Raw genomic sequence first — 27975 nt, 5'->3', positions numbered from 1 at the left:
TTCTGTTTTCCCCTGCTACTCTCTACCAGAACTATCTATGAATTTATCTAACCATCGATATACTCTACTATCTAAGAACACCTCTGTACAACTTAACCGGTACAATAAATTCCCCGTTCGACGTAGGTTTGTCTCTGTTTCTCTTACACAATCCAATGCAACCCTTGCGCTAGATTTCTCCGTAACTGCTTCTCCGACAGCAATCGAGCACACGATTGTCTGGCGATTGTATCGACGTTAATTAACACGGGTCACATTCACTTTTCTCGAGCTCGATGTAATTCCTGTTGAACGTTCTGTACTACACGTTGCCTTCATCGTTTGACGGTGCAACCAAGTAACTACCGATCAGCATCCAGGAAGATTTAAAACTGGTACCTTTATCACGAGGATTTCTTCGTTTCTGGTGTTCTATTGGGTTGGCAACTAAGTGATCGCGGATCTTGTCAATATCACCTAATGACAAAATCCGCAATCACTTAGTTGCCAACCCAATACACAGAAAATACAAACTTGCGATTTTTTATAAAAAAACAAATTTAACGAAGATGGGAAAAATATGAGGCTAGTTTGGTTAATTTCTTGACTTTCGAAATATTTTGATACAAAATAATTATAATTCACTAAGCACTAAGAACTGGTTCCTAACAAATCTATATTTTCTTTTTGTTGCAGGTAAGAAAATACTCGAGGTGGAAGGGTCGGTACTACGTGATTCGCAATTTTCTATTTTCCCCGTAAGTGGAAGGAAAATGTATGTACGTAGTATTCTATTAGACACTTTGTAGGTTTTACGTTTTCCGCGATACATCGGCCTGCTTTAAGAGAAATACCTTGAATTTCTGTGAGGTGCGATTCTATCCGATTACGCGAGCAAAGTCTGTGTAAAGTGAAACCGTATAAACGCTGCCGCATCGTTCTTCGCTCCTCTTTCTCGTTTCCGTGACAAAAATCGCTTCGCCAAGCTTTTGGCTGACCGTTCAGGAAGCTGTTTCGTTTATCTCGGCGGAACACGATAACGTCGTGTTTCTTGATACCGACCTCTTTTCGTAAGCGTAAGATTAGACGCGAAACGCGATTTCACGCACTTTTCCAGATCACGTGTTTCCTGTGAAATCTTATTTATCGTTTTGAATTCCATTTTAAAATTCCTCGGTCCTTAGATCATCGCGTGGCACGCTTTCAATATTCGACATTTAGATATTTTACTGTAACTTCTCCTACGTGCAAAAACCCTCAGTTTCTTGTTTCCTGCTATTCGATAATTTTGATTTCCTAGTAATAAGTCTAGTATATTATAATTATACATTTAACATTGTACAATTGAAAACAATTTTTGAGAATCCTTACTATTGGCAGTTTCATTGCACCGGAGTCTTGCAAGCCAAGTGGTAGGTTTTCGCAGTAATTGAGGAGAACATCTGTCAAGTATGACTAGGAGAAATCTCGATTCAAAGTAACGCAGAAACCTGATCCACCTGATTGCATGCAATTAGCAGGTAAAACCTGTTTTGGACTTCGACTCGAAATCTTAATTACAATCTGTGCGCTGATGTTTAAGTTAATATTATAGACTGACAGATACGTGGATACATTCTTATAATAATTTTCCGCTTTCGTTTCTCGAGACACGAACAAAAACTTGGTGTGTGAAATAACAGGTTAAAAGCATTATGTAGCAGTCTTGATTTCGCTCGGTTTCGAACCAGGTCATCCAGACCGAGAATTATTCACCTGGCTATCGGCACACGTAGCTCGTATCAGCCTCTGCGAACACCGCGATATTTTGATAACAAAGGTAGCGGATAAATTTAATCTGTTCGCCAGAAAGAAGTAAATGTGTGGACGATTTCGTTACTTTACAAAAGATTGTGCGCCAACGCGTGTTCGATTTAAACGTATCTACGATGTTATTTCTGTGACTATCGGAGATTCGATGAAATATTTCATTTAGAGGAAACTTAAATAGAAGATTTGAATTTTTCCTAAATCGTTTTTGCGAAAATTTGAATGTCCGCGTAATTTTTTACAATATTTAAAGAAAGAATAGTATGTATAACATATACTGTATAAAAATGTCACGTTCAGAGACAATAGCGTTTAATCTTGTCCAGATCCCGGAACAATGAAATTTAAAATAACAGGATGATCCGTGCGATAAATCCGGCAAAGCGATTTCCATTTCGATATCGCGCTCGTATCAGCAACGCATATATTTTAATTGTCCAGCCGGAGAAAGGATTACGTGTATAGGAAAGATTCACAAAGAGCGGCAACTTTCTTTCTCAAGTTGGAATTCCAAGAAATACCACGAAAGCTGAATCAATATTGACTGGAGTTAAATTCCGTGTATGCGACGATACTTAACCCAGATTCGGCAATTCGTTCTGCAAGAACTCGATGAACCGATAGTCGTACGCGACTAGATCGCTCGAATTTTCCTTAAATCCATTCAGTTTTTTTTTCCAAGAAATCGCCTCGCCGTCAATGTAAATAAACGCTGTTGAATTTCAAGAGTGTGGAAATGTAAAAAAAGAAACAACTGTCTCCAGATACTTTCAAGTGGCAGGGTATTTATTCGCTTGGAAAACTGCAGCTACATGGAACTAAAAATAGATGGTTTAATAGAGGTTGTGTGAGAGTGTAATCGTTCAAAGACAGAAAGTTGGTCAAGAGTAACTGCAAGATCATCGGTCGACAAGGAGGATGTCACCATTAAACGCATGGCCATGTGCAAGATTACGCTGGCTTAAATCTCCGAAACCATTCGTATTTCAACGAACAGCGATCCTAACTTCACGGCACGCCCACCAAGAAACGATACGCGAAATACCGCCTCGTCGAGGACGCGAAGAAATGGCACGGATTTACGACGACGGTTTTACACGATCCGCCGACCTTCTTTGATCGTCATTCATGCCTCGACCACGCTCACAGGCAAGAAAGGTCGAAGAAACGGTCCTGAGAAGAAGCAAAGTTTTTGGAGATGTTAGCGGATTCCGCCTTGGAAGCGTACAGTGGCTCGCGAAAGTATTCCAACGTTTAACATAGAAGACGTTTATTTATGTATTATGTGTCACATAAAACATTTGGAAGTTTCAATGGCACCGTGGACACGACCATCACGACTATATTCATCGAATTTGAAGTCAATTTGGAAACGTATCTACATAGAAATTACAAGCTATATATTACCCTAGAAACTCGTATACGTAGTTCTATCGCATACACAGATTTGTTCCAAGCTTTACTGGATTTAGAAATGTTTCATACGAGACACAGAAAGCAAGATAAGAGACTTCTAGCGAGCTTGAGCGTTCGAATATTTTTGCCAGCAATTGTACACGAGCGAAAAGAAAACAAGGAAAGAGAGAGAGAGAGAGATTTGAAGAGGTCGAAAAGGAGACGAGAGATGGAGAAAATGGACAATGACGGATAAGTAGTTGTGCGACGCGGACGAACCAGCTGGCCCGACCACTCACGTTTACACGATAGTGATAAATTATTTATCTCGCGACGTTTGGCCAGCGGCCAGGATTTTCCGTCGCTTTCGGCTTTCAGCGATTCTTCGTCTATTTATACGTGTACATGCACGCCGCATCTGTCTTTCTCTGACGTCTCTTTTCCTCCGTTTCTTTCATTCCCTTTCTCTCTGTGCATACTACGGTGTAACCTAAATTCACGGTCTTTCTCGCGTGAACAGAGATTACGAGCGGAAGATTAGATAAGGAGTCGCGCAAAGTCACGCAACGTTAAAAGGATAGAAATGACGAACGATCTAGGTTTCCCTTTTTTTGCCAAGCCCCCTTCACGGCTGCTCTCGTTGCTGAAATCGGATCGACGCAAAAACAGATGTTCCGTTCTCGCGAAATGGTGCCAATTCCTTTTTTTCTCTCTCTCTTTCTGTGTTTATGTGTGTGTATGTGTGTGTGTATGTGTGCATGTAGAATTACAGCTCGTTGCTGATTCTGGTGATCTTTCACAGTATTGATTCGCGAAAGTATTTCGACACTTATGATACAGAGCTATTCGAACACTCACGATAGTACACTCTTTGTCGTAATATCGTCATTTTTCTGCAGTTTCAATTTAATCGAATTATCCATTATATTAAAATAAGTTTCGATATTCAACGAGACTTTAATATTCAGAAGATTCGTTTTGCAGTAAATGTCTTGTAACTTGTATATACATTTTCGGATTGATTTCAACTTGTATCAGTGCGATTACAGTAGTCGTGTTTCATCGTAATACCGAAGAAATTTCTCTTTCTCCCTCTCTCTCGAATACTTTCATGGACAAGTATATACAACAATAGCTGGAAGGAGCGTTTCGTAGAAGGGGCTCGCTTTAAATAGGCATTGGAAGGTAGCAAAACTGTTGAGTGCGGTCAAGATCGTTTCCGTGGTAACGATTACGTTTAACCAACGGGTAATTGCCGGTCGTAATTTACTAATTCGGGGGAAGCGAACCGCTGGAGGCGACAGAACCGCGCCGGAGAACAAGGTCGTAATAAAGAGAGCGCGTGGAACGTTGCTCCGATGCGAATGATTTCCATACGATAAAATCGTTGGAGAATCCTGTTGGAAGCTTTTATCGAGATAAGATGGTTTCCACGATCGTTACATTTTCCCTCGACAAACGTTCACGTGGACGACCAGGTTCGCGTAATTTTATCGCGAGTTTCGCGGAAATCGTTGCGCGGAGATGATTCGCGCTCGGTGAAACAATTTTCCAGCGATATTGGCGAAAACGCGAGGAACGAACTCTCAAATGGAACTGTTTGCCGTTGACGAGTGTGCAAGGAGCGAGCAGAGTGTGTGGAGCATAGCGTGGGTCGGGAGTGCGCGATAGGAGAAATGAAATCGCTATCTCGATTGAAGCATCGCGTCTGAATCATCCGCGTGATATCTGCGTGCATATCGACGTGTTTTCAGAGGGTGAGACCGAGAGAGGGAGAGAGAGAGAGAGGGCGAGCATAGGGTGAGAGGGGAAGGGCTTCTTCGCCCCCTCGATCGTTACACCGCAATTACTCGACGGCGTATTGATCCAACGACTCGCAGGCTCACGGTTCGCAGAATCCCTCGTTCAACCAACCCTCTCATTCTACCCCGCTCTCCGGACACCCTTTCGTTTCAAGAAGGAGAAAAAGCCCGGCCACGGATGGGCCAGCACGTAGGCAAGCGAAATCGTGGCATGGCTACGCCCGAGAATAACTGCCAGCGTTATTATAGTTTCCTTTTGAATGTCTACGAGTCATTGACACGTACGTGTACTTCTTGGGCAAATACTGGTCGGAAGGTGAATTTGTGGCGGATGGGTAGAAAAAGTAATTGCACGTTAAAATCGTGGCGAAAGAACTAGGAAATCTCGTAATGATTTTTTAGTAGGGCGACGCGATGCACAAAGGTGTGTAGAGGCTTAGGTGGAATGGGAAGAGCGCATCGGTGTGTAGACATTACGGGACCGCGGCAATTATCCGGGACTTTCCTTTTGCACCTTACCTCTTTCTAGTCGCACACACACACGCGCGCGCGCACACACGAACACACACACACACACACTACATCTCTATTGCTGTGTGTAGTTGCAGTTACACGGCAGTGTGCAAAGAAAAGAGAGGCAAATCTGGTGTGCTCTCGGCGCTCAGGAACGAGAGAAACGAGCCACGAATGGCTTTTCAGCCTCGCTCGTGCGTGTACACAGCGACGAGACGATGGAAAGAGCCCTGGCCTGAGAGAAGAAGGAGGAGGTAACGGAGGAGGTTACAACCGGGGTTTAATGAAACCAGTCGAGGTCCGTCAAACCGGTTCAGCTAGTTCTCCGTTTGCCACGTTATCCCTCTTTTCCCCTCCACTGTTGGTTCGGTCGCTCGGTCGCTTGTTCGCTCGCGTAGAAGGGATCCCAGTGAGCAGGCAGAACAGAGATATCGACCTGTCTCTCTTTGTTCGATACACCAGTTCCCTGACTCTCTGCTCTCCCTCTTTGGCTCCGGTCTCCCTGTCGGACTGCATATCTCAGACACAGATCGCCGCCAGTGACTCCTGCACTCGTCTGCCCGCCTATGTAACCTTGCTTGGCTCTCTGTGTTTGTTTGTGTATGTGTGTGCAGGCGCCTTCACACAGCCACGCGAGAACTTGTCTGCGTGAAATCCCCTTAACCGAGAGTACACCCACGACGACTGGGTCGAGAATTATGGCTCGAAGGGATCCTCGTATCCGCCCCTGTTTGATAGTCCCGTCGCGATATAAACTCACCAGGGTACTTTCCTGCCTCTCTTTCTCGCCATCCTTCCTCCAAACTGTTTCCCGATTTCGTTTCGACAGGTCTCTCTCTCTCTCTCTCTCTCTCGCTCTTTCTATTCAGCTCCAAAGACTGGAATGGAGGGGAAAGGTGAAAGGAAGAATACTCTCCCAGTTGCTTCGCCGTAGGTGTTCCTCGTGCGTAAGTACGAACTCGTGACTTCGATGATCTCTGCTGGAACACAAGCACAAGACGTCTCCTGACCCACTCCATTCTTTTTTCTCGTGCTCCCCTGGAGCTTCCTTCGACTGGAAGAAGTCGCAGGCCATCGAGGTCAACTTGTTTTCTAACGAATTTGCGCGTTATTTTCGGGCTGACCTAATAGAATCGATGAGAAGGAAGGTTAGTACGATCAGAAATAGGGAGAATTAAAAGGCTGGGTAACGAGGTAAAATCACGAAGTTTGATCTAGCTGTTTGCAAATGTAATTTCGTTTCATATTCATTCGTCATTGTAAACTCGCGGCTGTTGAACAAGACGAAGTACGCGTTTCGAGATGAATTTTTATCGTAATTAGCCTTTTCTGCGGCGCGGTTCCACGTTTAATCGCAAATCAGCGGAGCCGCTAATTATCAGTTGCATCCTTTAATTAAATACGTCGTTAACGTAACGGAGTGTCCATAAAATATTTCTCAACGCGGCCCCTCGCGCGTTGTTCCACGTTGGAAGGCATTTGAAAGCGGCCGCGCGCATACAATGTTATCGGTGAAAACTTTCATCTCGCTATTTGCTCTAATTGCTGGCTCAGCCAGAAAGATTGGCAAACGTTATTTTCCCCGTTAATGAGTAAACGCACGCGGCCGCCTCGTAATGACTGTTTTTAATAGGAACAACTTTCTGCCGGGCGAATGAAGCGCACGCGCGCTTCCTCTCTTCTCTCTCCTCTCCTCTCCTCTCTTCTCTTCTCTTCTCTTTTCTCTTGCCGTCTCTTCTCGTCTTCTCTTCGTCTCGTCACGACGTGCAGCGTAACGCAATAATTTCTGTGGATACAGCGTTTGCCACCTGTTCTATTCGAATCCACGCCGACGTTTATTAGCTGAATTAATTAGTTGCCAAGCCGAGACGCAAACGCTACAATGGTTCCATAATGTACACGACAGTACCGCCATTCTACCAAACGATAGCCAACGTTCTCGCGCGAAATTTTCGGATAGTTGGATCCAGAGCGAATCTGCTGCCTACGCTCTATAAAATTGGGATCTTCCATAAGTAAACTGTGCGCGTTTCCACGAATAAAATATCTGGGAAACTCTATAATTTATAAGTTAGAAGAATCTGTACGTATTTCATTGTTGATGCATCTACGCATCCAGTTTAACACAGAGAGAAAATCCCACGCTAAGGCAAATGAGCACCACCGGCACCGCGGTACGAGAATCTACCGAGTTTACGTCGTTAATGACGATAAGTCAGCAAAACGGGCATAAAGCTAACAAACTGAATAATGAATACTGATCTGTCGGGTTGCGAGGCGAAGGTTAACGTCGTTGAAGTAGATACGAGCAATAAACGAGCTTTTAAAGACAGATAAGTATAAGATTCTTGCATACTTGGAGTTAACGAATCTCGGGAATTTGTAATTACAGGCTGAGAGATAGAGCGGAGACTTCGATGAACTTGAAGCTTTTTCTCTGGCGGAGGTTTAACGAGATCGGGAAAGTCAGGAGTAAAAGTTTTTAACTAATAGCTGGGTACTTGGGTTTCTCTCGCGTGAAACTTGCCTCTATTTCATTTTATGAGACGTTCGCCAAAGAAATGTCCAATAACTTTTTTACATCGATGAAGAAGAGTTAAGAAGTTTACGTTTTATTTATTTTCTTTTTTTTCTTTTTCTTTTTCTTACGACGAAAAATATATCGAGAAGATTCTTCTACGGTGGATTCTCTCGAGAAATTCGATTCTTAGTTGTTTCCACGACAAGCCGAGTTGCTTTCACGTTATCGATTGTTTTTCTCGATCTCGCGACACAGGATCTCCTTTTCTACACTGTGCATAATACACTGTGCTAGCATATGAATAAAAATCATAACTCTTTCGAGTAGTTTAGATTCTAAGCAATTCCCGAGTATAGGTATGAGAGTATAGGTCACGCTACCTAGACTAGAACTCGATGAGTCATCCCTTTGTCAAGCAGGAAAGCAGAGGTCATGTCGGTTCATTTTCTTTGCCCACTTTCATTCGAGGAGAACGCGCCGAGTCAATTACTCGCTTTTGATTAAAAGTAAATAGTAGAATTAACGATTGGGTAAAACAAGATGGAAGGAATTGCGTAGTGTGTGACAGAAAAATACTCAAGATCGATTAGGATTTTTCAGCTAGAGACATCGATCGAGTCGCAACATTCCAATGTGGAATGTGGGTGTGTTCGCGATAAGCGTTCATTTTGTTTGAACGGTAACTGACACGATAAATCTTCTATCACCGTGTTATATCACTAGTTTTATCAGCGTGTTTGCTATATTGTATAAAAAAAAAAAAAAAAGATGAACAGACTGACGCGTACGAAGAGATAGAAATACAATCGATTGGAAAATAACCGTGACCATCCACAATCAATACGTTTCGTACGACATAATACACCAATAAAGAAGAAATCTATCTTTAACAAATATTTGTTACTCTATTACCGTACGTTGACATATCAAATAATAATAAGACAAATATTACACGTTGCAGAATTCTATTTCGAGGAAATATCAAACACTCGGCTGACGAAGCTTCTACGTTCTTCTACGGTTACTCGTAGATCGGCCTTTAAAAGAGTAAAAATAGAAGACCATGGCGTTCGTTTTGTATTAGTTTCAGTAGTGAATCGCATTGATAGTCGAAAGCACTGTGGAATAACAGTCGGTTGTATAAGAGTATGCCGGCGAGAGGAAGTATCGAAAAGCGAATCCGAGCGTATCGAATGGAAGAGAGCCAGTGGCGAAGTCGAAGCGGTCGTAAAAAACGTATTACCAGCGTTGAATCCCTATTTCCACGCAGCAGGGTCTCTGCCAAAAGCTACACTTTGCTCGAGACCCGTTTACGTCCGATACCGAGAAGCCTTTGAACCTAATGACTGCTTCTACTCTGCCGGCCGGGAGAGTCACGTCGGCGCAGTTCCAGAAAAAACAAGGGAGACTTTCCGGCGTCGAGACGCGACGTTAAAGTGGCCCATGACTCTGCTCTCCGTCGTTCGTTCTCTGTTTCGCTCGCTATAGAGCTGGTCGTCCCATTTCGGCTACGAAGCCAGCGCACCAGAAACCGTCGTCTCGTCCAGGAATAACGACTGCCACAGAACGCAGAGAGTTACACGCACGTACCACGAAGCCATTGGCTGGCGTTAAACTCACCGAGTGGCCTCAGGGGAGGTCAATTGGTCGTGACGTCACCGGTGCAACACAATAAAATATAATGGCCGAGGCAGCCTAAGCAAAACATGCGACCGGTTCGTGACCCGAACAAGACCCGTTCAGAGCTGTCTACCCACTTCTTCCGCTCCTTTACTTGCTCCAGTAAAACGTCTCTTTTATCCAACATTTCATCGATTTCGTGTTATCATCAGACACTAAGCTCTACGTGTCGTATATCTTAGTACGCAACGATTAGATCGAAAATATTTACGCGACTTCGTATCGGTATCAATATCAGTTAAAAAAATATAGAATCTATGTAGGGAATTTCTTTAACTTATTATTTATGCCGAATTATTATTGAAATATCCATCTAACCCGTATGCTTTGTAATTATATGTTTGAATGTTGTTTACGTTCTTGCATCCTCAAATTTTCCATACAAGTGCGCAGTCTAATAGCGACAGAGAATGAAAGAATAAACTAAATGGATTGTCCGGTGCGTGTCTAATTTCCATCGAGCTATAATGAATGTGCGGAGGGACATGTGCAGATTTCTAAAAAAGGAACGAAATACGATGACAGCACAAAGAGAATCATCGTGATATAATCGTCGTTCCACTAAATATAATTATCATACAATGACGATGGCGCATGCCAGCGCGCTAATTACGCGATTAGACGACGCAGCCGGATCAGCGATTCCAAGAACGAGCGGCTGTCCATCTCGTCGCAGCGATCATACAGCTGTCTGTTGAACGAAAGGGATTAACGACAGAGCCATTAACCAGAGCAAGCGAATGACTAGTACGCGTGAAATGGCCGCGTTCCACGGTTCTTTACTCTATTCGACTATCTATCGTGTAAACATATGCGTTGAGATGCATCGGTTCGACGAGCCCAGGCCTTGAAAGGGTTCACCGTATCGGCTTCTCACGGCCCTGAGGCGGCCTCTTGAGATCTATACGCGCGTATATATATATATATATGTATATACTCTTCAAGAAACGTGATTCATTGAAATAGTGCGAAGACAACGTTTACGTAGAACCTAATCTCGTTTCGCGAATAAGTTGAAATAAAAATTTCGATAATTGTACATGATACTGCGTATCTCATAGATTGCAGCGAATTTTTAATATCTCGTCAAAGTCGCCGTTCTGATTAATGTCTGAGTAATAAACTGTATTGAAACATTAAGTTAAACGTTAATATCGAAGCAATATTAAAATATCAAAAAATAATCGATTCAACGATAATCATGACAACAGTAGAAAGAAATAATCGAAGAAGAATAATTATCAGTAAATAACATGGAGCAATGATTTCTCGAGGGTCGCAGAGTTTGAATATTAATATATCAGTGCATCGACGCATATTTCAACACGCTGTCTAATTTATTCATGCATATTCTACTCACAAATTGGCGACTATGGTCGTGAGGCGCGAAAAGGAATATACGCGTCGAATTTCAATTCGCGCGGCTGACTGAAAGTCTTGGCGACGAAATATGATCGGAGATTGCATACTGCACATGGTATTCCCGACGGTGACGAGGCAAAGGGCGCGATTATCGATCGACCAAGACTGTCGTCAAAGGCAGCGTGTTGTCCGTATTACGGTATAACGTTTTGTAGCAGGAAACGATAAATTCTAGGACACCCTGTAGATCGATCGACGTCCCGGAGAGAGCTATTCGCAGGGGTTAGGTCAGCCTACAGGTACGTAGCTGGATCACGCAGAGCCCGTGTTCTCTTCTCCCCTCTCACTCGTTTCCGTGTTTACGTCCTCCCATAAAGCCCATATCTAATAACGATCGACTGTTCTCGATTCTCCTCGCCGTACGATCAACTAAACTCTCCTACGGTCTCGTGTCTCAAACGAAGCGCGAATAACGGATCCAGCATGGAGAATGAACTTTGAAATCGAAAACTGCGATACCGGTCGACCGAACGATCACAGTTTTATCTGCGTCGATTATTTTCGATCGAAAGTTGAACGAATGTGAGAGGTGAACTAAAAACTGGGAAATCGTGAAAAGGATTCGCGACAATTGAAAAATCCAGCAATGAAAATCGCGTGGACGGTGAATCTGGTGCGAGTGAATTGTCGCAGGAATTTGAAAAGTATCGTTGAACGTTTTATCTTTGTCTCGTAATTCTTTCACGTTGCATTCCAAGGAAATTGCAATGTGTTCGTTGAAACGAGATAGTATTTATTGCCCCATTACGATTAGCGGTCGAGCCAGCTGCTGAACCTTCGACATAATTATCATTGAAGATGTATTATCGCGACGGTAAGGAAGGCGACTATACCATAGTTTATTAATAGAACATAGCCGGCTGAAAGTCCCGATTACGTTAGTGTCCGAGCGACGCGTGCTCGATTTACAGCTAAATACATATTTGTTGTCAGTGACGTAGATAGATAGAGTCGACGATAGCGTTCGACGAGATGATTTGTGGCGGTGCACGTTGCGAATTCTATGCAGGCACTTTTCATTCGCAACGCGTTTTACACGTTCTGGCTGGTGATTTTGGCGCATAGATTCCGGAGTCGTCGTACCGTGACCGTCGGTGAAGTCGTTTTTACTGTTATGCTTTCAAGGCCGTTAACTCACGCCCACAAAGAGTTAAGACTATAGGCAAAGCTATAATCCAGCCAACATTTTGTATTTTAAGCTCGTTATCTGTCGTGTAGTCAATCGGGTATGCAAATTTTCTTAATAAATTTTTACATTCTTATGAAAGTACTCTTTGAACACTTTTACGTGTATATTCGCGTTTATGCACAAAATTCTATGTACATAAATTAAATCTTCGATGCGTTGAACGATCGGCAAGCCATATTGGTCGATTTCATAAATTGAAATGGCAGAGAAAAGTGACGTAATTTCAGAAGCAGCGTTTTTTCAAACTCGCGTTGAAGTTTACTACTATTCCTGGCATCTTTCCGTTATAAATCATCTTACGGGATTAAAGTTATTTATTATTTTCTTTTTTTTTTTTTTTTTTTTTTTTTTTGAGAATTTAACATTAATCTACAGCTGATTAATAAAATTACGAAACAAGAAAAATTGTAATTGCGCTTATAGACTATCCAGTCTTGTAATTGCGTCATTTTGTCACTGCAAACATAGTTTATTTATCCTCAACGAAATTTACGTAAATATGATTATCGACCATTAAAATTACGGCGTGAACGATATTGTTGAGGCATATTGGCGAGCTGGCTTAAATTTCATAATAACCAGTGTCAAAGCCATCGAATTGCATCGAGGTTCCCTCTATGTCCACCCATGTCGAGGGCCGTGCTCGTGACATTTTGTGTACTCGCACGCATCTCCCTCTCTGCCTGTGTCGAGTTCACCTCTCTCGATCGGACTGGGTGCGCGAGTTGGCACATAGGTGCACTCTGTGGCGCGTGTAGGAGGTGGGGCATTCAAGCTTTATCGGTCGTAAACACGCGAGTAATTATCGTTGCCGGCCATCTTGGCCCGCAGGCACGTCACATCCGGTCACTGACCATTCAATCGTTGCGATCCAAACTACGGCTAATAAATAATTCAGAAACAATGGGGACATCTCGCCTCCGCCTCTGCTGAAAATCCGAGACAGTCGGCTCGTGCCGTTAACCTCTTTAATACTCGGATTACTGAATGAGAATTAACCGCCGCCTTCTGACACCCTCGCAAGTTCAAGGTTTGCTGCTACTCAAACGCGATTCTTATTACTTGGACAATAATTCTTATCGAATTTTGGGATTAACCCTTTGCACTCCTATGTCGAGTGTGGGTAGACATCAGTTTTTACCTCAGGAGCTCCTTTGTCGAGTTCCACTCGACGTTCTTTCAGCCCCAGCTTTTTTCGTGAAACGTACGAAAGAAAATGAGGATTGCATGTTTCAAGAAATTGTTTCAAGGCATATCATACACTTAAAAGCGACAAAATACAACAATAGTGGGAATAAAACTGGTATTTAAGTGGATTTCTTTCTTCCTTGATTTATTTAAATTGTCTTATTTTTTAGTCAAAGTAAATTTCAAATAAAACAAAAACGTTGGGAGTTGCTGGTAACGAAATTAAAATAAAATTCAGAGTGCAAAGTTAAGATAAAGAGCGGAGTTTGACGGTCGTAGGATTCGCGATGAAAGTAAGGCTGGACGTATCCTTCGAATTGAAAAAGAAACGGAATAATAAACAACATGCTAGAATAATCGTTGTTATGTAAAAGAAAGATTTTTGTTTGATAAGAAGAAAATATGAGATTCGAGAGTCTATCGGTTGAAACTTTGTGGAATTCAACACGATGCGCCACAGTGCGTCAGTAACGGCGAATACATCAAGAGAAGCTCGCATTAATGATGATTGAAGGAGTGAAACGAAAGTACGAAGAGAATGCGTGGAATCGCCGAGGAAAATTACGTGGCATAGTCACGAATTTCATCGGAATGAGAAGCAATATCGTTCACAGTTGATGGTTACCCAACCACGTGGATTGTGTAACGTAGGTTACGTTACTCGACGAAGATAAACTGTGCAAGAAGGAAATTTTACGATGATATAATTCTCAACGTGGTCATTCGATGTTGTCCGATCTATCGAATATCAACAAAAATGGACTTATCGCATTTTTCTTCTGCCATCTTCGATCGTGACGTGTATTCGATGAAATTTAATAATATAAATCGACTAAAAAGGAGTCAACTTAATGGATCAACGTTCCACGTTCTTGCAAATCGTCTGCGTGTTTTTTTCTTTTTTTTTTTTTTTTTGTCTCGACACTGCCGAAGAGACAAAAGAACCGGCAAGTAACATGACGAAAAAAAGAAGCAACGCGATCTCCTGTCGGAATAGCTGGAGTTTGTCATGTGTTGCCCATACGGAATCGGTTCTTATTTTTTCAGACTCTCGTAACTTGTCAGTGTCGTCGTCGTCGTCGTTGCTGTCACAGAGTGTTCCGTGAACGGAAAGAAATGTGTCGCCGAGGCGATGTCGACGAACCGAATGACCAGTGGCTCTCAATCCTTACCATTTTTATGTAAGCGATTTAGCGCTCTAGGCACTCGAGAAACATGCGCGCGAACTCGAAGATCGGCTCGATGACCGTGTACGAGCCACTTGAAATGCGAGCAAAGGAAATCGAACTCGTTCGTACAGATTGACCTAGTTCGTTTCTACGTCGATCAGCCATTCTCTTATGAAAGACGTGCCACTTTAGTCCCGACGATAAATTACGTGGCACGGAGAATGTTCACTTGTATTCGCAATAACGGTGACGATTAACAATAACGATCTGAATTAACGACACGGCGATGTGCGTAAAAGTCATCGTTTTCGTTCCACACTTAAACAATAATAAGCGATAAACAACAAGAACGCTTTTGTAAAAAATAATAAGCAACTTACACCGCTATGATACTCGCCCAGCAATGTGTCCTTCTTTTATTTTCACCCCTCTGTTGTATACTCGCTAAACACTGAATTTCTAAAGTCTCGCTCGTCAAATGTAACGAGACCGCACAGATTCGTTCGATGCGATCGTCAATCGACTTTGGCAAAGGCAAGAGGGAACCGCCTCCCTTAATGCGGTAGCGCGAATTATCGTCGATGAAAGCGGGAATCCAAGATTCCCGACGTTCAATTGGACTGCGATTTAGCGTGGAACGAGATCGATCGGAGTATCGAGTTCGGTTTATTAAAGCGAGCGTGACGCGGGAATCGGCGTTAGTCGTTTTACGGGTAAATTAGGCAGTCGGCGCGCGACTTGGCATGGGGCATGCGAGTCTCCGCAGAAGAATAAGAAAAGAGCCGAGGGAAGGAGGTCTCTGGCGGCTGGCCAACCCTTTTATTTTTATACTCGGTCCCCGGTGTCGTTTCTCGCTGTCTTCTACCCTCGATCGCCATTTTCCCCCGCTTTCGCACGAAATAAGTTTATCAACAAACGCGCGGGAGATCCTCGGCCGTTGCAGGGAGCGCCGGCAGAAATAGAGCGGGTCGAAAATAACCGCGCAAGACGAGACGCGAACCAGCCTCGAGAAACCATTTTCCGATCCTCTCCTCCGGAGCCTTCCGCTCCTTTCCTCGCTTCATTCACCGACCTCTCGACGATCGACGTGATCGTAACTTGTACGCGCGAGTCTCTCACAAGGCAATCGACTCCATTTTTTTTTTTTTTTTTTTTTTTATCAATAAAACATACAAAACTGGCTCGTAAAAGTACGATTTATTTCGGTGATTTTTTATTCTTATAATAGGAATTCACGTTGAAAGAATGGATTCAATCCGACGATTCGTTTAGTCGGGCAGTAGCCAAGTAAAATTTCCTTCGAATGAAGCTCGCATAAGCACAGTTCTGCGGAACTGAGTTTCTCTCAGTTTGAAAACTAACGTAATAACCCTCCTGAAACTTTCGAGTACAAGCGTACCAGCATGACGTTCGGATTTTGACAATGCGTTTAAATGGCCACGAGACTCAGTCAACCGTGTTTAATCTGATCCCTAGGAAGAGGCAAGTCTGGCCAAGTCGATATCCATCGGAGCAGGGGTTGCTTTGACCCTCTCCAAGAGAATCTATATCGTTGTTTTTCTGAACTCTACCCTTCTGAAAGGGCAGTCGTTCGAAGGTTCACGGTTCCGTATAAACACCAATTATCCAACAAACGAGGATAGATTATTTTTTTTTTTTTTATTTTTTATCAGGTCACAGTAGCACGACACCGTCGAGTCGATAGAAAAACCAAAGAGTTTGCGTTTCATCGAGTTGTTGCGCGTTTAAAAACCGTGACGGAATATCGACAGTACTCTCTCGTCGGTTAATCGTCCGTCAAACGCGGAAAATGAAATCTGACTGGAACTGTCGCTGTGAAACATTGCCCGCTGGCCTGCTCTTTTTACCTGAAAAAGATTCCACGCCGTGAACGAAAATCCCGGCAAAGGGAGATTTCAAAAGGCAAATAAAAAATTTCACCGTAGCGAAAATTCATATCCTGTCTGCGCCGTATTTTTTCGCTGAGCACCTGGATCCTCGACCATATAATTCCGTAACTTTCAATACATACACTGACGCGAGCTCCGACAGAAATTCTCCTCCTTTCCGTTGAAAATTCGCCGCTCGGATCGTTCCATTCTTCGCTGTTCCGTTCTCTCAGCGTGTACGTTCGAATAAATCACGAAATACTTGTCAGTATCTTGGACTCGCTTGCATAATTAAAGCGATATAATTAACGAAGTTTCACGAGTCTCGGTGTAATTCAATTCTCTTGTACAATAGTAACAAGCTTAGTATAATAAATACGCCAAAGATGTTTATGCGTTTCATGCGAATAATAAACTTGCTATTGTAAAATCAATCTGAAATTAAATTAGTGTGCATCGTTTAACGATCTCTAACACGGCCTGTAAATCGCAACTTCTATTTTTTTCTCTAGAATTATCCCGATCTACACGCCAAGTTTCCGCTAATTAAAAACCAAATTCGTACAAACATATTTAGTTTAGCCCCCACACTCGCCATCGTCCCGTTGGAATCGCAGCAAACATCAGTCTAACCCGAGTACACCCGTTCGATTAGAAATTACGCGTTCGGTCTCGCTTTGAGGTCGCGCCGAATTCCGGTGACCCGGTTTAAAGCGCGTCGAAACGAGCGCAAACAAAATGTTTGCATTCTAAAAGCGAACCGATCGTGTAACATTAAGCCGAGACCGAACTCGCATACGCTCGTGTTATCCGAAATGATCGTAAAACGTTCTTCAATACTCAACACGAGACGTTGATAATTAAATTTAATTTATTACACCGATGACTGACAATCCTTTGAATACGATGTGAACAAGATTAGAAACGCGATTTGCAAACGAGTAAATGACCGGTTAACCGCACAAGGAAAAAATGGATCTTTTGTTCTTTTATTTACGTTTATTTTACAATCAATTTTCGTTAGAGAATTTTAAGTAAATTTATCTGACGTGATACTATGATATGTTTGATTCTATTTGAATCTAGTGCTTAGGTCTAAGGTGTAATGTCTTTTTAGCCTACGGATAAAAATGGATGTGAATGCAAAATAAATAGAATTGTATGGCTTAAATGTTAATACGTATTCCTCTTAGATCTGCTAGCTATTGGAACGCGAGATATACCTACTGGCAATAAAACCATTGCACGGATAAAACCACGCGTTTGCCCTGTTTTTTCATCTTTTTCCCGTTCGAAATAATAATCGGTGGAAGTTGGTTTCTGGTCTGGTCAAGCGCTCGTTCCGCGCTCGTGTCCCGGGAATAATAGCGAGAGAGGCGAGTTAAAATGTAAAGCAAAGTACGTCGGCGCTGTTCAATTACGCAGAGCGTAATGCATGCGGACTTTGGCGGGACAGGAGGACAAACCGCAGTCGCTAGGAGACGCGGAACGTCGAGTTTGCGAATGCAACCATCCACGTTACATGCACGCGTCCATGTATTCCGGATACATAGAGGTCTGCGCATCGGATAAACGCGCACCCCACGTATGCAACGCCGTTGCCCGCTCGAGTGCTTCTCCCCCTCCGGGTAATAACAGTAAATCCTTGGTAATAAATCCCTCTCCTCTGTCCCCTCTGCTCGTGCGCTGTCTCTCAGCCATGGCCTCTGCCTCCTCCACCTGTCCGTTCCTCCGTTTCTTCTCTTTCTCCCCTGTTTCGCTCTCTACTGTTTCCGTTCCGCCTGTATCTCGTCGTGCACAACCCCGTTCGCAAGTACTAGGACATCGTAAAAATTAGGTTGACGCGGGTGATCGTCAGGAAATTATCAAACCCTTTGACGATTACCGTTTGAAATGTTAGCACACGAAGAATTCATCTATTCGGTATTACACTAGCTTGGTCAATTACGTGTAATTAAATTTAATTTCTTTTACATTCATGTTCTTTGTATCTCTCGATAATTCAGTACCATCGTCCATTAATTAAATTCAGATTCTTAACTAGACCTGATTTCGTCTAATATACGTTTTTTTCGTGAAGACTTCAGTTAGAGATATTGTATTAGGTCGTCCGGAAAGTTTCTTTCGTTTTTTAACACGTTGACTGCCACGCGTGTTTTCAAGGAAATCTCCGTCAGGCCATGCCTTTCGCAGTACCAAGCGTTTTCTGCTAGATATTCGCATCGATATTTTAGTAATGCGAGTCGCTCAAGTGGTGGTCTCAAGAATGATCTCTCGTTTCGTTTGTTCGCAATATTCAAACCACTAGCTGTTGTTGAATATAATGAAGGAAAGTGTGGTATAGATTATTCCGACCGATTGGTTTCTTACGCCATCAAAATTAGAAAAGGAATCAAATGGTACAGTAAACTTGGCGTCCAACTCCTTCTGGGAATTTCTATTGAAAATGTTTTGACGGTTTACAAAATTGCAACAAGAAAGGATATAAATATTAGAATATTTAGAGAGTTATTAGCTGAAAAATTATTAGGGTTGTCTGAAAATACAAAAAATCCTGCATGCAAACTATATTATGCAAATAAAAGACATCGAATGAACCGAAAGACACAAAAAAAATTATTTAGAATGTAAAACTTTAAAGCATTCTACACATAGCTGAAGTTGATCGGACAATAAGTTGTTGTTTTCTTTAAAGTTTTACATTCTAAATAATGTTTTTAATAAACCATTTTCGTATTACTTTTATAACAATTCAATAGTTTTATTATTTCCTCTGGAATATCTTTTCAAATTCCTACGACGATCAAATAAGCGACACCCGAATACGGATTACGCGGCCCAACCAGAAACTTTGCTAACACTCGAATACGGGTGTCGTGGCAGTCAACGTGATAAGGAAATAATGGATGCACATTTTCCGTTTTATATTATTTTCTCAAATTACTTATGATCCATGTTGTTCTATTAAAATAAGAATCACAACGTTCGACAGATTAGGTTTCATATTTGTGAGGTGTTGATAGTTAGGCGATAGTGCTGCGACTGGTGTATAGGTCGCTGTGAGGTACTCGATGCTGGGGTATAGGATTTTTATATTCATTCGGGTTGGCTTCTTCTCGTTTATGAATTGCGGAGAAACAACCGGACTAAGAGTGCCGGGAATTTGAACCTGATCTTGAACTTTCGTAACCAACGGTGCTAACCGCAGCTCTACCGTGGTCCGGACATAGATAGGGTCTTTGTGTAACAAGCCACGGGACAGAGATCGTTGGAAAGTTTTACTGTCGAGTGCCGCTACATTTGTATAAAGATGCATCGTTGTAAAAGACGGGTCTGTAAAAGAAAGGCACTCTCCGGACAACCTAATAATTGTCAATTACATTTCCTATGAGATCAGCGGTTGCCTTAATATTTATGAACGAGGGTGTACGCTACATCGTGTTTCTCTGGCGATACGTTTCATCTCGCTGGCGCTATCGCGTTATTGTTTCCGTCCTAGCCGTTAGATTCCAACGTACGCGTTGTCGCGGATTGTTCTCTCTACCGCTATCGCGTTTACAGCCAGTCGACCCTTGAAAACTCCCTGGGGTCGTATACCTATGTGGACGAAAAGCCAATTCCTCGGATGCAACGTTTCAATGGTATCGAGGATTGCGGATCCGATTGAGGTGAAAGAGATGAAAGCTATGAGATGCGCTGTGAATCTAAGGGAGCGAAATAGGGGATTATTTGTTCAGCGGATCTATTACTGTCGTTCGAAACGAACAATTTTATCGAAACCACCAGCTCCCCGTTTTTTTAGAGAAATTTCTTGTATTGTAATTTCTTAGAGGTTCTAATGATTTTTCACGAAATGTATTTCGTATTTTCTGTAGTACACGTTTCACAGTTCGGTTATCGGTAATTCTAATCTTCTAATCAGTCGATCCGCTGATTCGGTATACCTTTCTATCGCTGTGAGCTTGAAACGGCTGAGTCAGACTGACTAGATCTAACGTATGGGATTCCCGTTGCAAACGCAACGTGTCATTCTTTATCAGAATTTTCTCGCATTTGCTTGATGAATACGTGTTTCCTACTAGTCGTTGAATTATCGTAGTATGCGCGACCGGAGAGATTAGCGACTTTTCTCTGTAATTGCTTACGTGATACAACGTAGCGACCAGCTACGCCGCTCAATCGATCGACCTTAATCGACAAGAATGAACAAGGGTACACGAACAGCCTTCCACTTATCACGTAAACACAGCGCTGTGATCGATAAGAATGATTATACCTTGGATGACATAAATGAAGGGAATGTCGGAAAAGAGGTTCATGGTGAATAATACGAGTGCAAAATGTACTTTTCAGCGCAATATATCGTGAAATTCTTATGAAATTTTCATTTACCTCGTACGTACAAAAAGAATAACGTTCATTCAGAGTCATTGCATTATATATACCGAACATACGTTAATTATAATTGAAATTAAGCTGGACAAATTAGAATTTTGCGTAACCGAAACAAAGCATTAATTTGTTACGTATAAACGAAGTAAGGATGAACGTGATTTTCAAATTAAAGTTGCGAAGCATTTTTTGTAAAAATCGATCGACTGACCTGGTATTCAATTATTGTTTCAGAAAAGAACTCAGCGCGCAACAGCCGACGAAGACGCGTGAGCGAGGGCGCGAGTCGCGAGAGACTAGAGAAAGACGGTGAAAGCAATTTATCGACGCGGCAGGAAGACCGGGAGAACAAGGGTCCACCTTCCGGCAGGCCCAGCAATCGTATACCACGAACCGTTTTAGAAGAGGCGAACAGCGCATCGAGCAGCGCGTCGAAGCTGCGAAAACGTGGAACCGCCGTAAAGAGTCCGGTGGAGAGTCCGTCACAGAGACCTGTACGACGAAGGCCGAGGCTCAGTTGCCAGGAAACGAAAACAGAGGCGGAAGAAGATACCGAGCATTCGGGCGGCGTAAAGTCTGTCGAGAAAGAGGAACGACTAGGTGGAAGACTCGAGGAGGACGAGCGTGGCGAGGAGGAGGACGAAGATCAGGAACGTTGCGATCCCCTGACTAAGAGGCTCAGGACAAGTCCGGTCGGTAGGAAGCTTAGATCCGAACGAAAGGGAGGTGGGAAAGGTTGCGAGGAGATAGCGTCGGATCTCGAGGAAACGGAAGAGGAGGAAAGGAAGCAGGAGCGAGCCGAAGGGGGAGAGGTCGAGAAGCTCGAGGAGAACGAGGAGAGTCAATCTAGGGAGCGAGACAGAGAACCAGAGCCTCCGCCTCCGAACAAAGTAGTAGACCCTGGAGGCGACACGGTTCTTCAACAGAGGCGATCGAACGCGGATCAGAAGGAAGAAAGATTTGGAACGAAAGGAGATAGCGGCAGAGAGAACGGTAAGGAACAGCAGGTGTTGTTGAATGGATCGCTGCTCGACTCGTCGGTGGTGGTCAACAAAGACAGCGTCCTCAGCGGTGCCGAAGCGAGCCTGTTAAAGTCCGGCTCGAACGGCAAGAGCGTCGAGGAGGAAGAGGACGAAGCCGAGGACGAGGACGAGGACGAGGACGAGCGCGAGGACGAGGAGGAGGACGGGGACGAGTCGGAACATCGAAATCGTGCTCGGGGACAAGAAGAGGAACCGGAAGGGCAGGAAGTGCAGGAAGAGCAGGAAGAGGAGGAAGAGGAGCGTGGCTCGCGAAGAACCGAGCTGACTACCGAGCTAGGCACGGAGGATAGCGTGGGTAGCGTGAGCGGCGCGAGGGCGGTGAGTGTCGAATCGGTGGTCGAGCTGCTGGAGTCGAGTAGTCAGGACTCAGGCTCCGTGCTGGAGAGGCTGAGTCCGCTTAGTAGCAGCGGCGGCGGCGGCTCTGGCAGGCAGAGCCTGCTCCTGGAGCAACAACGGGAGCAGGAGCGAAATCGGCACAACGAGAGCCCTGTCATTCTAGCCGAGAGACTGAACAAGCCGCCACCGCCGGTAGCTGGTCACCATCATCATCATCTGCAGCAATACCATCAGCACCACCACCACACGCCGCCACATCATCATCAACAGCAACGTTACTCGACCGGTAGTCCGGTGATACATCATCATCCGCAACAGCAGCAGCTACAGCATCAACATCAGGTAGCGAATAGTCCGCATCATCAGCAGCAACATCAGCAGTCGCAGCATCATCATCAGTTGTCCTCGTCGAGCCTCCTCGAGGTGCAACAGCAGTCTCACACATCGAGGGGCGGCGATGAGGCCGGCCTCATGGAAGTGGAGGCTGGGGCCGGGATACCTGGAAGCGGAGTGCTCGCTGGTGTGCCAGCAGCGGTCGGTATCCGAGCGGTCGGAGCCGCGGCTGGTAGCGGCGCCGCGAGTGCAGCTTATGGGGACAGCGGCTCCGACAGCGGGGTAAGTTCCCTGAGGAGCGCCGGCTCTGGCGACGAGAGAAGCGGTAGCAGAAGCTCGGCGCTCAGCGTCGACGAGACCACCAGCTCCTCGACACCAGCAGCGGCCGCTACACCAGCTAGAGTCTGGCACGTGCAAAGCGTCCAGCACACGTCCTTACTAATGGCGCATCCTCAGCCACCTCCCAGCGCCGGACCGAGCTCCGCGGCCGCAGTGGCTGCGGCAGCCGCTGCAACTGCTCCACCGGTCGGCTACCAGAATCCCGCACCGCCACCCGGTCATCATCATCCCGCCGTTGCGTCTGAAATGCTCTGGAGGTCGCAGAGGTACCCGCCGCTCCCGCACTCGTTGCTCGGACCTGCTCAACCCACTCCCGAGGAGATCGTCGAAAGAGAGAGGATGCTTCGGTGAGTTTTAACTCTATTTTCATTTACGAGATTTACGACGTTCTCTCGACGAAATACCTTTACGATAGGATGATGCGAGCTCGTCGAATTGCCCTTATTCAAATTGGATAAAATTGCCTCTTCTATCTGATTTAAAGGATGCGATAAAACAACGTCTTCGTTGTATCCAACCCTACTAATTTATCTATTGTCTGTGAAACTATACTATCTTTTACCCCTGAACCAGTAAACCATGTCAAAGTTTCGTGTGCAACTTTTCGATAAACATAGCAATCTCTGTCGTCAATACCGTCAAAGCGATTTTCGAAACGTCGAAGGACTCCCACTCTCTGGCACGGCCATCGACAACGACAGAGAACCTAGCGGGGCAATTTTTCGATTCGCTTGGCTCGGTTTCAATAGCGGCGCTGTTTTTGCACCTTGCGTGCATTCCGCTCGGTCAGGAAACGAAATGCCATCAGGGAAGTGAATGTCTCTCGAAGGCAGCTGCGTGCAACGTTTCTTGCCCGACCTCAGCCTTTCGAGCGTTCTTTGTTTGCTCTCTCGCGTGACTGCCGACTATAAGGGGGAGGAGACGAAAAAGTAGCCAGAGTGGAAGGAGACGGACGTGGCAGTGTCTACCTGTCTGTGTTTCCGGACGGCAGCTGCGACTTGCTGCCAACTTCCGTTGGGTGATCGCGATAAGATGCTGTTACCGATCGAATCCATTCAACGGTTTTGCTACCGAACCAATGACCCGAAATTCCTCGCTTTTCGATATAAATAAAACGAACCTAGATCGTTCACTGACTCAAACGTCGAGAAACTTTCCTCTCGAGGTCAAACGGTTCAAGACCACTCGGTGAAGTTTGACGGCGAACTTCTTCGCTCGAGAATACCAAACTTCGACTTATTGCCCTGTCGTCAGCGTGTCTTTTTAGCTCGTTGTAGGTTAACATATTCGTAAATCCTCCCAACTCTTGTTTTCATGAAAAATCCTGTTATTTCTAACGTACTTGCACAGTATCCAGCGTTTGCCTCTCCAAAATTATCTTATCGAAATTAAGCTAAAATGCAACAGTTGCGTCTGTGGTGAAACACTTTATTCGCGTAAAATATGCAAAACTAGTAAAATTCAAGTACTGAAAGCGAATATTTGAACATTACGTTTTACTAATATCTATCGAAATATAATTTTCATTTCAAGTAAATTCGAAGAATGAACGCGATACGTGTGTGTATCGGTAGCAGCGAGTGTATTAGGACGTGAAGATTTCCAAACGCGTCTTTCAACGAATCGTCTACGAAAAGAAAAAATGCAACCTTCTAAAAATATTTGCTTGCAAAGTTTACGGATAGAGTTTATGACGTAAACGCGTGTGTTTAAAGATCTAAAGGCTCATATCTGGTGCAAGCAAGAAGAGGGTGTCCCGGTCGACGAGCTATCACGATCACGCGTTCTTCCGCGACATTGGTATTGAACAGCGCCCTTCGTTTGTTGGTTTGTTCCTGGCAGCTTCGACGAAAATAAACCAGTCCTCGAGTACATACCACAGATCGCTTTCGGGTCGTTTATTTATGTCAGCGAAAGCACCAAATATCCCACGAAACTCTGGAGAATGAGAGTGTTGGTTGGAAAAGTGGCGTAACGGAGCCAAAGGAATCGTCGTCGCGTAAATTCGTTTCATCACGGTGTCGAAATTGTGTCGTTCGTCCTACGCACACTTTTCGCCGCCTATCATCGACTTAACGACGCGCGTCATCGAGTAAATTGCCTCACAGTCATAGGTCCTGGCAATTTTAAGTTATCAGAATCATATTTGCGTCTCTACTCGAACGTAAATAAATTTTCCTTTCTATTTTGCGCGAAGACATTGATCTGGATCTGTAGTTGCTCGCAAAAGTGTCCTCTGACCATTTCGCATCGGCTATACGAAATACAATTTCTATTACAATAAATATTTCTAAAATGACAAATTTCTTTCGCTCGTCTCTTTCGTTTTCTCTGTTTTCTGATCTTCTGGTAGTCGTCTAATAAAGTACAGCAAGAAATAACGTCGTCGGGTATTTTTGCGACCAACTGTGTAACTCGACAATTTCTTCGTGTTGTCGTAAACAAGCTAATTCTCGAGCAAACGAACAAGTACGTACATAAATCGAGAGAAGACAGGCTAATAATTAAGAACGGGTCGATTTTGCAGCTCCTTCTGGTACAAAACAAGTTGATATCGTCCCGTTGCGAATGATTGCACGCTACAAGACCGTGTTGCAACAGCAGGACCTACCGCCGCTCTAAACCTCCTGCTTCGCTAAATTGGTTTCGTGCATATTGCTAGGCACGTTAATTCAGCTCGTGCCTTATCCTTGAATAATTTTTCCAGCAAGATCGGCAAGCACGCGTATCCAAGATAGATCGTTCGCACGAGGCCCAGATCTCGGCCGATTGCAACCTGTATTTTCCAATGTCACGCGAAATCTTCATTAGGCTGGATGATATTCGTGTCGGCCGCTGCGGAACGCACCGTGCCGCACTCGAAACTCGAACGAACGAGCCGTATACTTTCTCGATAGTTTCGTTACTTTTCGTGCATCGTAGATCACGACTCCTCACGTGAGCCACGAAACTTCAGCGCGCCGATCTTTATCGCCAGGAGGCGATCGACAAACCTAAGTACGAGCGTGTTATAGCGGCGCAGCGCGTGAAATTCAGCAGATTCCTTGAAGGATGCGGCGGAGAGTGGTTAGACGTTGCGGAGTTAACTTTGCCTCGTATCAGCCGTGTTCTACGACGAAGATTTAATTAACGGCGCGAAGTTGAGAGTATGGTTACGACCCGAGCGAAACTCGGACTACTTTCGCTTCACTCTCTCTCTCTCTCTCTTCCCTCCTCCTCTTTTCTGTACCGTAGAAGCTCACAGGCGCCCTTTCAGCTTGGAAATTTCGGTAACGAGCTTCCGTTCCCCTGCTTTGAATTAACGCGACGATTCGAAACTGTCGGTGGCGCAGTTGCGGTATCGAGCCAAGTGGCCGGGCACAACGATCGAACAAACACACTGCGGCAAAACATCGCGTAGTTTCGCCCTTTTTCCTCCGACGAGCGCATAGCCTTGCTGTTATTCTGCTCCAAATACGACCGATTACGTGGCTCCTACGTGTAACTGGCGCGATTTAACGCTTATGCAAGTTCTTCCCTCCTAAAGCTTTCCGTGAGCAGAAAGGAGGCAATCGACGATTCGTGGCGACAGAAACTGGCATTTGGGCACAAGGTCAGGCTACTTGTCTTTTTATCTCCTTCTTCTCGTGCGCATCTTCTTCTTCCACTTGTTCTTGTATGCTGGAAGACCTCGTCCAAGACCGTTCGCTAACCGGTACGGAGGGAAAGGAATGCTCGCCAGGAAGCTATAAAAATACGTAGCCAGGTTGCAGTAGTAAGAAAAGACCACCGGTGCTCTCCCCGGTGTACAGTGCCACCAGTCTCGTCAAGGATCGCATCTGCATAGAAATATGGTCTCGCTACTGGTCGTTGGCAGTTTTTCCTAAATTGTTTCTCCCTGCTACGCTCTCCCTCCTCCTTCTGTCTCTTGGTAATATGCCTCGTTCCATGGAACGGGTTCTCGTTTGGCTACCTTGGAGCACGTTACGGCCAATCGCGTTCACGCTTATCCGCGCGATACGCGTTCGTTGATCCTGCGCCGTTTCGTCTCCTTTCATTCTCACGTTCAAATTTTCCAGCGTTCGCGACGTTACGAAGGATCGATCGCGAATAGGATCGATTTGCAGACGCGTAACTCGCTGCACGCTACACGATAATTAGAAGTTAGCAACCGAGGAAGAAGTTGAATTACGTAGCGAAATATCAGAGCAGCTAGAAGAAGCGCACGATGGGACAAAATGGTTGGAAGTCGAAAATGCTGCGTTCGTTGAACGTAGCTGGCCTCTGCATTGTCCTTTCGCCTCTTTGACGATTCGAATGAGTTCATTACGCAACCAATTGGTATCCATCACGCGCAGACTTTCTTCTTTCGTTTGTTCGGCTCGGGATGCCATTGAACACCGCGGACGAGCAATTTATCTCGAGGTCATCGCGTTATCGTCTCTCACGGGCTGACGGGGGACACGTTCAAAGGCCATGTGGGCGAAACGCAGACAATGATGGCCAGTCGTTATGCGGTTCACGTGGCACACGTCCATCAACGCGGATGGTTTGCACGCTGGTCACGCACACGCGTGCAAAATCTCCCTCTCGCTCCCTCTATCGACGTCTCGCGCTCCTTTCTCTTCGCTTGTAATTACCTACCTATTGGCGCTTGTCGCGCTGTGAATAAGCCGAATCCGTTGCCAGATTACACGCCACCGTGAAAGCTAGCTAGAAAGCTGGCCAAAATCCAAATGTTGAAATTCAGTTTTAAAGACAGAAAGAAATTGAAACTGGAAAGAAAATAGTTTTGGCTATGTCTCGCGAGTCTGCGGTTACCTTTGATTATTTTACCGCGAGACCGCGGAAATAGCTGGCGTTTATTGTCTATCCGTCTGCTAATTCTGTCGGAGGGAAATACGCGAGGAAATTTCGAGCTGCCTCGTTTTTTACGACCACACTGTTTTTACACTCGTGACGCGAGAAGTTGCTGCGAGTAACAATGCTTATTGACG

At 44.6% G+C, this 27975-nt stretch overlaps 1 protein-coding gene across 6 annotated transcripts in view; it reads left to right on the top strand.

Moving 5' to 3' along the window:
• The window catches only part of Kdm3 (Lysine demethylase 3), a 224312-nt gene that overhangs the window by 113534 nt on the left and 82803 nt on the right, over nucleotides 1-27975 (top strand). For all 6 annotated transcript variants that reach the window (XM_072015430.1, XM_072015431.1, XM_072015432.1 and 3 more), the window contains one exon: nucleotides 21183-23346. In XM_072015430.1, the coding sequence (XP_071871531.1) occupies nucleotides 21183-23346 (2164 nt within the window). The remainder of the gene's footprint in view (nucleotides 1-21182; nucleotides 23347-27975) is intronic.

This window comes from Bombus fervidus, chromosome 13, assembly GCF_041682495.2.
Source record: "Bombus fervidus isolate BK054 chromosome 13, iyBomFerv1, whole genome shotgun sequence".
NCBI classification, from domain to species: Eukaryota; Metazoa; Arthropoda; class Insecta; order Hymenoptera; family Apidae; genus Bombus; species Bombus fervidus.
Note: the sequence above shows the minus strand (reverse complement) of the source record. Positions and strands in the feature narration are given on the sequence as shown.